This window comes from Lithobates pipiens, unplaced genomic scaffold, assembly GCF_037356315.1.
Source record: "Lithobates pipiens isolate NorthernLeopardFrog02 unplaced genomic scaffold, aLitPip1_a1.2 Scaffold_19, whole genome shotgun sequence".
NCBI lineage: Eukaryota > Metazoa > Chordata > Amphibia > Anura > Ranidae > Lithobates > Lithobates pipiens.
The window spans coordinates 322035899-322047388 of NW_027507764.1; the positions used below are offsets into that span (position 1 = coordinate 322035899).

Consider the following 11490-nt stretch of genomic DNA (forward strand, 5'->3'; position numbering starts at 1 on the left):
TTTTGATGAAAATGTGTCCCCATTCAACATCAGTAAATGAACAGTCAAGCTCAATCATCCATTTAAAAGTGTAGAAAGGGAGACCAGGGGTTATATACTGTAGGTAGTTAGGAGGGCATGTATCTTAAAAATAATATGAGCAGGTGGCGAGGAAGAAATAAAAAATAACTTGAAAGGTGTAAGGGAATGAGGTATGCCAGTTTTAGGTAGAAGAGAGCTGTAAAAAGTCTGTACTCGGTACGGAAAGCATAGGCCCCTATATTTCCATGTAGGGTTTGAATTAGCCGCAAGAACAATTTCAGAGCTACGCCGGACATCTGATTGATGGGGCTTGATTCTGCCTTTTTGAATCATGTACATAAAGAAATGTATTGTGTGAAATACTTGGCTAGCATAATACAATTAGTTGGTTTGTGTTCTTTTCTTCTTTCTCTCTCTTTATAATGTATATTTGGTGATGCTGCATAGTAACAGACCTCTTTGAAACCCTTTGGTGATGCTGCATAGTAAATTACCTATATTGTGGAAGCAGGTTACATGCCCTGCAAAATGCACAGAGACATTTTGTTGTAGCGGATGACAGTATTTGCCAAAAAGAATATACAGTAAAACCTTGGTTTGAGAGTAACTTGGTTTAAGAGCGTTTTGCAAGACAAGCAACATTTCTAAATACATTTTGAATTGATATACAAGCAATGTCTTGATATAAAAATAGTGTCATGTCACATAATGAATAAGAATGGCTCCTGAGTGGAGCAACATTGTTACATTTAATGAGGGTACAACATTTGGCAACTCACATGGTTGATGATTAAAACAGGCAATCCAAGTATGCAGGCATTTGGGGTAAAGCTGGCCACATAGACCACCCTCCGCACCACCATCAACATCATCCCTTCGACGCTGTGGTCCATGAGCGCTTCAAGCACCACTTTCAGATCGCTCTACTGCAGGGTAGTCTTCCCGGTCACAAATGCAGAATGAGAGCGGTGAGGGTCGGTGGTGCGGAGGATGATCTATGTGGACAGCTTTACCAAGGATGTCTGCATACCTAGATGTGCTTCTTTTAAACATGAACCATGTGAGTTGCTGAATGTTGTACCTTCACTAAATGTAACCATATTGCTATACTTAGAGGCTCTTAAAGGCTTTTATACTCTGTAGCTCCTGCTGGATTTTGCTTCTAATCCCCTTGTGGAGGCTGCCATTTGTGGATGGACATTGTATGGTTACACAACCTATTACATTGCTATAATCTGTTTATATGGACTATAAACTGAAGGACTGATGAATAAATGGTTGTGGAACTAATCAATTGAGTTTCCATTATTTCTTATGGGGAAATTTGCTTTGATATACAAGTGCGTTGGATTATAAGCATGTTTCTGGAACAAATTATGCTCGCAATCCAAGGTTTTACTGTATTTGCTCTATGTTGGGTAATGTCTATATCGGAATAGATTATTACATGATCATAGAAGAAAGGTTTGTGCGGCGAAACGCCCTTTTGGTGTTTATATTTTATCTATCTGGTCTTCGTTGATATGTATGTTGTAATATTTTTGTATAAATAAAATTGTAAAGGGTATGTATTCCCCATATTTTAACTTTTTTGCACTCTGTGGCTTCTATGAGCCATCTCAAAGTTCATTTTGGTACGGAGAATTGGAGTTTGCATTATAATTAGGATGTGGTGTCCCTATTCTGTGTCTATAGCTTCCCAGCGTCTTGTATGGGTTGAACTAAATGAACTTTGTCAATTTAATTAACTATGTATGCACCTTCAAACTATAGAATTTTCAAGTACAGGTTACAGAGATATTATCAAATCAGAAACAGTGTTCCATATTATCAACTAGGTGTACAGGGTAATATTGAACTGTATTTTAAAATAACCAAATGCTGTGGTGATTTTGTTCATCAATATGTCTTGCAGGTCAGCCTACCGTGGTTCAGGTCCATATCCATATCTACCCGGCCAGTAAGTTCAATCTAGTTGAACCCCCCCCCCATTGTTCTTCTTTTGTTCTCGCTCCAGACACTATAGTATGTTTCTTTAAGAATTTATTTCAGTTTTTATTATTCTTTTTTGTTTCTGGAGTTCCTTTTTTTCCAGAATGCTGCTACCTGCTAGCCTAGGCTCAGCCTTTCCTGGGCAGCAGACCCACTGCATTGGGCTGTAAATTTCCCAGAAGGTGGGTGCCTGCTGTGCTTGGGCTTTCTGAAAGTTATTATAAATTACTAACCTTGAAAATGAGGAGGAAGAGGCCACTGTAGAACCTGAGTTTGCTATAAGAACCAAGGAAAACCCTTTTTCTGATTGTCTGCTTCTTAACCTGCCAGTCTTGGTTTCAGAGAGATTCCTACTGGTTCCTGTCAGTGCAAAGCATTAAATAACAAAAATGAGACACAACTTGTTTGATGTGGCACCACATCCAAAAATACAAAAATGTAAATAAAAATAAAAAATGAAGGACCCCAAAGAAAGAAGAGTACTCCAAGGGTATATAAATGCAAATTTTTATTGATAATATCAATTCAATTAAAAGTTTTCATAAACACATATCCCATATTTGTCAGACAATGTAGAGTATATTCCCCATATGGGTGCAAGCATAGGTATAAGCCCTTGTACACACGGTCGAACACTCCGACGGAAAATGTCTGATCGGACCGTGTTGTCAGATAATCCGACTGTGTGTGGGCTCCATCGGACTGTTTCCGTCAGAATATCCGACGGACAAAGATTTATAGCTGGGCTATAAAACTTTCCGACAACATGATCTGATCAGACTTTGTCCGATTGTGTGTAGAGAATTCCGATCGGACAAAGTGCCACGCATGCTCAAATCAAATTCCTAGACCAAAGCTATTGGCTATTAGCCTGAACGTAGTCCCATCGTAATGAAATAACGTCATCACGTTCTGAATGATCGGATTTTCCGACAACTTTGTCCGACCGTGTGTATGCAACAGTTTCGGACAAAATCCGTCAGACAAAATCCGTCAGACAAAATCCGTCTGACAAAATCCAATGGATTTGGTTGTCAGAATGTCTGAGGCCGCGTACACACGGGCGGACTGTTCGCCCAACTTTGTCCGCTGAACAGTGTTTGGGCGGACAGTTCGCTCGTGTGTGGGCTTTCAGCGGACAGTTTCAGCGGACAGTTTGACGAACAAGGTTTTTCGGAAATTCCGAAAAACTGTCCGCTGAAACCTTGTTTGAGCGAACAGTCCGCCCGTGTGTAGGCTTGTTCGACAAACTAAGTTCCGCGCATGCTCAGAAAGGCTTAACACGCCGAAAGTTATAATGCAGTGTATAGGACGTCGTATTTTTTGTCCCGTCGTACGTGCCGTTCACGTCATCGCGCACGGTTTCAGCAAACTGTTCGTTCGTCGTGTGTGGCCATGTCCGTCCATGCTAATTTTGAGCGGACTGTTTGCCGAAACTGTTGGACGGACAAAGTTGGGCGAACAGTCCGCGCGTGTGTACGCGGCCTGACTGTGTGTACAAGGGCTAAGACTACTGAAAACTGTTGTAATTTAGCCTATTTGTGAATATACTGCATATACGGATAGACACAATGGCCAAATATCCTTAAATATATTGGGTCAGATATAGTAAAAAAATAGTAGACTTCTGGTATTGATCTCTGTGTTTTGCCAAAACATGGCTTCTTCAGGAGACCATTTACACTGAAAAATGAAATGCAATTATTCACACAATACAAAAAAAATAAAAAATCAGTACAAATATGATGGATATTAAATACTCACATGCATAGAACCAAAGCCAGAACCTTAACATGCTTAGTCCAAAAAGGAGACTGTTACTGTGCCAGTGATTTTTCCCAGAGAGTTTCCTTGTGGTAAAACTCTGCAGTTAACATTTCTATGTGCCTTTCTCCTTCACAGACTTTGTTTATTTACCTACATTACTAATATTCTTTCATGATCCTATACTCTTCAGAATATGTTTCTTTTATCTTATCTGTCTATAGTAAATACTTCTTTTTTTCAGAATTATCATGAGACCTCCCACACCATAAGCAAAAACTGAAAAAAGACAGATAAAAGGTAGCAGACTTATTTTGTTTAAAAAAAAAAATCTCTGGTTACCTCTTCTATAAAATAATTTCATAATGCATATTTTATGTGGTTTTGTGCTTCCTCATGACTTTGAGATGTATAGTTGTTATCCTGTTCCCTCAACAGAGTTAAAAGAGTGCACCTTGTCTTTTGGCAGGAAGAAGAGCCCAGGGTAAAATAAAGTGCAAAGTGTATGCAAATCTTGCTTCAAGGAAACAACCCAAGATAAAGTGGTGCAGGAAAAGGGATACAGCCTATATCAAAGAGGCAGTTACTGATGGCATTTCTAAAATGTCAGAGAAGGAAGCCTCAAAAGCTAAAACTCATAGGAAGTCTTGTCAGATGAGGCATTCATTTTCTATTTCTTCTCCACATGGGCGGCACCTGGATGAGTGCCAGTCTCAGATGCAGATTCAGTCCCAGAAATGCTTTGAATTGACACAAGTCTCCCCTGGAAAAAAAGCCATCAAGTGGCCAGAAGAAGTTTCACTGCCAAGAAAATTGAAAAGGCAGTATCCTGGTCTCCAAGGGAACTTTCAGCCTCTCTATATAGTATCCAATTTGGCAGAAAGATGCTTTGGGAAGCACTTCTGAAGGAGGATTCTTTATTGCAGAGATTATATCATTATATTATCTTGTCATTGGAGGTCTCTGTATTTTTTCAAAGATACTAAGGATAGAAAGAGCTTTTATAGTTAAAGCATTTGTCTTTGCTCACTTCCTTTCACAGAGAAGTTGCTGTTTGGTAGAACCCTGTAGGATGCCAGTCACAGAATTTCAGTTGGTAAGTCATATTTAATGCTGCAAGACAGAAGTCGCCAGTGACAGAATTGACCTGAAGGTGTGCCCTTTCTTGTTCCTCTAGTGGGGACAAGGCTAGCTCTTTTTGCCAGGGTCTCGACAGAGCTAATGTCTGACAAATGGATTCTATATGTAATTCAGAGAGGTTACTGGCTTGAAACCACCACAAGCTTCTGTTATAGAGACCAAACTTCAAGCTTCAAGCTAGATAAATTCAAGGTGGAATGCTTAGAAACCATCATCTCAGTAGTACATTTGGAAGAATGGTTGGCAATAGAAGACCTGCCAGATGCATATCTGCATTTTCCTGTGAATCAAGCTAATTAACACTTCCTCGGATTTGTGATTGCCATGCTGATTTTCAATTTCAATGCCGTCTGTTTGGGCTTTGTACATTCCTACAAAAAACCTTCTTAAAAGTATTGCAACAATCATTATGATTCGGATAGTGGAGACTCCTCTGCTGTGAGAGTACACTGATTTGCTCTGCAGCCAACTGGCTGCAGGAACTGATGGAATGGAAATTTACCAGCAGTCCCATTCAAGAAGAGTCCATGCTGACCCGGCTGAATAACAATTCATCTATCACCAGCATTACCATCTTAACATCAAGAGACTAAATTTGATGGCTTGGAAGTTGAAAATATATGCTTAAAGTGGAGCTCCATCCAAAAGAGGAAGTTCTGCTTTAAGTAATCGTCCCCCCTCCTATGCCACATTTGGCATGGAATTATTTTTGGCAGGGATTGGGTACCTAGTTTTGACAGGTGCCCACAGTTGAAATGCAGGCACCAAAAGAGGAGAGGGAGACAAGTGATTGCTAAGGTGAGCACATTGCTGGATCGTGGGACAGGTGAGTGTGTGTTTATTAAAAGTCAGCAGCTACACTTTTTCTAGCTGCTGACTTTTAATCAATGGGCAGGGGCATTTTGGGGAGTGTTGTATACAGCGCTCACAAGCTGCCCCAAAGATGCTGCTTGCAGGACTTTTTCTAATGAATGGGAGGCAGTTTTCAGGTGCTTTACATGTGTTTTTTATAGCGCTAAAATGCCTAAATACTGCCTCAGTGTAAAAGGGGTCTTAGTGGGATCTATCTCTAGTGCACAGGGAACAGTGGTTGCTATACAATCTTTTGCTGTGGGCAGATTTTCTAGATTTTCTAGTAGCCATACCTTTAACCTGGTTTCTGAGTTGTGCACCTTCTCTGCAGGGGCTTCTTACAGTGTGACTTCTTCTGAAAAGTCATTCTCAGGCATCCTTTTTTACCTAAGCTCACTATTTCATTTTATGTAAATTTGGAATTGAGGCTGCCAGTCTTTGCAAATGTGGCATCGTACCGATTAGGATGGTGCTATTGGTGCCAAAATGTCAAATCCCATGTCAAATAGCACCAGTGGGAACCAGGGCTTAAGTAAAGAACAAGACTTGACATTTTGCATCTCCTTTTGTATTCTTTGTGAAGGTGTCAGCTGAAGCAATGTGCAGAACTGCAAGTTAGAACATGACACAATATTTATTTTGCATTACAGAGTGGATGTCTCTCTTGAAGTTGCAAAACCTTTTGGATCAACAATGATCTCTGCTGTTATAATTAACCACTTCCCATCCAGGCCAATTCTGAAATTTCTCTCTTACATGTTAAATTCATAATTTTTTTGCTGGAAAATTACATAGAACCCCCAAGCATTATAAATGTTTTTTTGGCAAAGACTCTAGAAAATACAATGGCGGTCATTGCAACTTTTTATCTTGCACGGTTTCATGCTTGAAAAATAAACAAAACATTAAAGTTAGGCCAATTTTTTTGCTTAATGTGAAAGATGAAGTTACATACATACACATACAGTAAATAGATACCTAACATGTCACGCTTCAAAATTGCTAGTGGAATGACGCCAAACTTCGGTAAAAAAAATTAAAGCGCCACCTATGAGGATTTTTACGTACCGGTTACATGTTTTGAATTACAGAGGAGGTATAGGGCTAGAATTATTGCTCATGCTCTAATGTTCGTGGTGATACCTCACATGTATGATTTAAACACCGTTTTCATATGTGGACGGGACTTATGTATGCATTCACTTCTGCGTGCAAGCACACGGGGACAGGGGGCGCTTAATTTTTTTTTTTGTTAATTTTTTTTTTTTTAGTTTGACACTTTAAAAAAAAAAAATTGTATCATTTTTATTCCTATTACAAGGAATGTAAACATCCCTTGTAATAAGAATATGGCATGATCGGTCCTCTCTACAGTGAGATATGGGGTCAGTAAGACCTAGTCACCTCTAGGCTGGGAAGCCTGAAATAAAAAAAAAAATTAAGGATCACGGCTTCCCAGCCAAGGTGCTGCCATTTGTTAAAAAGCAGAGGTCAGGCGTGACATCATAACATCGCGCCGGGCCTTCGAACGATCAAATCTCTATGATCACCATCCAGGACCGGCGAATCCTGTCTCCAACTCATCGATGGAACAGTGAGTTGGTAAAAGCACCTGAGGACAGCGGGAGGGGGGAGTCCCTCTCGCTGCCAGTAAGAACGATCAAGCGGTGGAACAGCCACTATGATCATTCTTATGGTGTAGGGAATCGCTGGCACTAAAAGATGATATCTGAATGATGTCTGTAGCTGCAGGCATTATTCAGATATACCCCCACAAATTCAAGGATGTCCCTGGACGTACCTTGGGTGGGAAGTGGTTAACCAGTTCCCTACCGCTGTATTGTAAAATGATGGTGGAAGGCACTGTTCCTGGCTCCGGGTGGACATCATATGATGTCCTCTGCTTCCCGGCATTGTGGAGAGCATGCGATATCTGCATCGCTGGGACCCTGATGCGTGTGCCCAGCGGCCGCGATGTCCGCTGGGCACCCGCGATTGCCCGGTTACAGAGCCGGGACTTGGATCTGTGTGTGTAAACACACAGATCCACATCTTGTCAGATAGAGGAGAACTGATCAGATGTTTCCTGTACAGAGGAACACCAATCGGTCTCTTCCCCTCATCAGTCCCCTCCCCCCACAGTTAGAATCACTCCCTAGGACACACATTTAACCCCTGCATCACCTTCTAGTGTTAACCCCTTCCCTGCCAGTCACATTCATACAGTATGTGCATTTTTTATAGCCCCGATCACTTTATAAATGTGAATGGTCCCAAAATAGTGTCAAAAGTGTCCGATCTGTCTGCCACAATGTCACAGTTATGAGATCACCGCCATTAGTTGTAAAAAAAAAAATCTATCCCCTATTTTGTAGATGCTATAACTTTTGTACAAACCAATAAATATATGCTCATTGGGATTTTTTTTTAACCAAAAATATGTAGAAGAATATACATCGACCTAAACTGAGGAAAAAAAAATATATATTTTTTTAAAAATGGGATATTTATTATAGCAAATAGTAATAAATATTGTGTTTTTGTTCAAAATTTACACTCTTTTCTTGTTCATAGCGTAAAAAATTAAAAATGCAGATACCACCAAAAGAAAGCTCTATATGTGGAAAAAAACAATCAAAATTTAATTTGGGTAGAATGTCGCATGACCTCGCAATTGTCATTCAAAATGTGACAGCGCTGAAAGCTGAAAATTGGCCTGGGCAGGAAGGGGGTGAAAATGCCCTGTATTGAAGTGGTTAATGAAAATATATTTTTTACACACAGTATTTATGTGTCAGGGTGGATTGTATTTTTTTTTGCCTCCCAATTCTGTCATTGCTTGCCACATCCCATAGTAGACTGACAGGGAGGTCCATAATTTAGGAAACATATTTCTATGCTTACAGTATTTTCCTTTCCTGCATCCTCCTCATGTCAGCTTAGTTTCCCAACAAACTGTAGGAGAGGTTCTTGAGGAGTAATGCCCCATACACGCAGTCAGATTTTCCGACGGAAAATGTGTGATTGGATCATGTTGTCAGAAAATCCGACTGTGTTTGGGTTCCATCGGGCTGTTTCTGTCAAATTTTCCGACACACGAAGTTTAAGAGCAGGATCTAAAATTTTAGACGAAAGCTATTGTCTACTGGCCTCTTTATAGTTCCGTTGTACGTGTTCTACGTCACTTCGTTCAGAACGACCGGATTTCTGACAACTTTGTGTGACCGTGTGTATGCAACACAAGTTTCGGCCAAAATCCGTCTGAAAAAATCTGACGGATTTTGTGGTCAGAATGTCCGACCGTGTGTATGGGGCATAAGAGGGGTTGAGCTGACACTTAGTAAGCTGACATGAGCAGGAGCCAAGAAAATTGAACGTTACAGAAAATATTAAAACAATTCTCTTCTATATATCATATATTTCATTTATGAAAAATGTTTAGACAGGTATAATATTTTTAGTGTCCTAGGTGATTGTAGATAACAACATTTTCTGTAATAGCCATTACGATAAAAATGAGCATGACTTTATTCACATATGTGCAAAATAAATGCAAACATAATGTCTTAAAATGCAATAAAAATTATTGTTAAATAAAATAGAATAAAATGTGTTTGCTTAAACGTATGTTAAATGTGTTTGCTTTCTTGGTTAAAGCATGCATTATGGAGTATGTGTGTAGTAAGATGTCTGCTAAGAGCACACTGAGTGCTTGTTTAAACCAGTTTTTTGTTCAAATAAATGTGGGCTTCAGTTCAACCACTCCCATTTCTGATGTAGCAGTGGGGACTGACTGAATATATGAAATCTAAGCACCAGCAACTAGCTAGCTTATTACAGAAACATCCTCCCTCATTCTTAGCATTGAATTACCTTGGAATATCTTTGCAGAGTTGGACGAGAGGCATTCCAAGTCTGTGCAACTCACACAAAACCCTATAACTTATTTATCATCTAAATCAAATAATACATATATCAGTATATGTACAGTAAATCAAATACAAAATTATTAACTTATCATCTAAATCAGATAATACATATACCAGTATATGTACAGTATATCTAATAGAAAAGTATTTCCCATATTAATATCGTAATCAATAAATATTACAGTATAAAACTTGTATTCTTAACTTATATAAAATAGACTCAGGATCAGCTACTCCCAGCTCACGCTCCCCAAGAACGCAGGTGGAATCGGCCTCCCTGACCTCAAAAATTATTACTTGTCCTGCCATATGGTTAGAATAGTGGACTGGTCCACCCGCTTAGGGGATAAGGACTGGGTCCACATAGACGACTCGCTCTCTGCCATACCCATCAAAAACGCCCCGTGGATCCCCTCAGCCAACGTTTCCAAAATGTCTAAAGACCACCCCCTTGTAAGTGCTACTCTGACTAGCTTCAGGGAAGCGTGCCGTAAATTCAAGATATCCTCCACCCTGAGTCCTCTCACACCCATCCGACTCAACCCAGCCTTCCCCCCGGGAATGTCTAACAACTTTCTCAAAGAGTGCTGGGTGCACCAGGAAGTCCAGGCCCACCACTTTTTTAGCAATGGGGATCTGCTGGAATGTAGCGCCCTCCCTACCAAGGATGACTGCCCCCCCTGCCCTATGTGGACATACTTCCAAATTCGCCACTTCCTTAGATCGGAAAACACAGATGGCAACTTGTCTAGGCGATTAACAGTATTTGAAAGTCTCTGCTCCCAAAACACTCCTCAACGACACTTAATCTCTATAATCTATTCCCTATTCTTTCAGTCCGCCTCTCCGAAGGACTGGAAAGCTTGTCAGGCCTGGGAAAAAGATTTGCAAATAGACCTCTCTGACGACGACTGGGATAGGATTTTGATTTACACACACAAAGGCTCACTGAACGTCCACACTCAGGAAAATAACTTCAAACTTCTATCTAGATGGTACAGGTCGCCTGAACTGTTGCATAAATTCAATCTTGACGTCCCTAACAAATGTTGGAGATGCTTAAACGATGGGGGATCGCTCTTGCATATATGGTGGACTTGTCCCAAAATCCAAACATTTTGGACACGAGTCCATAGGATAGCTAGCACCATCACCAGTAGCACGATAGAATATACACCGGCTTGCATGCTTCTCCATCACTCCTCTGCCCCCACACGCCTTTACTTGAAATCACTGACTCTACACCTCCTTAACGCCGCCAAGCTCTGCATCCCTATCCATTGGGGCTCCCCCCACGTCCCCTCCATTAATGATTGGCTAAACAAAGTAGCAAAAATAGCAGAAATGGAGGAGCTCATCCACATTGCCCGTGACTCCCCACAGAAGTTTGCACGGACCTGGGATAAGTGGACACAGTTTCGGGATTATGGCTGCCTTTTTTCTTTGGATAACTCTCCTTATTGAGTACATTTCCAATCAACCCTTGTGTGTTTTGCCACATGACCTGGCGCTGGCCCAAGTAGGGCTAGTCCTCTTGTTTTTAGTTTTCCCTTGCTTTTCTGCGAGTCTCCCTCATTAGAAAGGAACCCAAGCGGACGATCGTATACACCTTTACAACGACGCTTGTTTTCCCCTTTTTTTTTTTTTTTTTTTTTTGTGGAGGAGCCCGGAGAGACGACACCCCTTCCCCCCCGCCCCTTTCCCCGCCCCTTCCCATCCCCCTGTCCCCCCCATACCTGCCCCTTTCACTTTTTCCCACATCTCCTGAAATCCCACTGACTCCCCCCCGGTG

At 40.8% G+C, this 11490-nt stretch overlaps 1 protein-coding gene across 1 annotated transcript in view; it reads left to right on the forward strand.

The window, feature by feature from the left end:
* The window catches only part of LOC143998299 (uncharacterized), a 42832-nt gene extending 35837 nt beyond the window's left edge, over positions 1–6995 (forward strand). The window contains exons 2-4 of the mRNA XM_077493946.1: positions 1937–1981; positions 4022–4077; positions 4247–6995. Of these exons, the coding sequence (XP_077350072.1) occupies positions 1937–1981; positions 4022–4060 (84 nt within the window). The 3' untranslated portion in view covers positions 4061–4077; positions 4247–6995. The remainder of the gene's footprint in view (positions 1–1936; positions 1982–4021; positions 4078–4246) is intronic.
* Positions 6996–11490: the final 4495 nt, after the last annotated feature.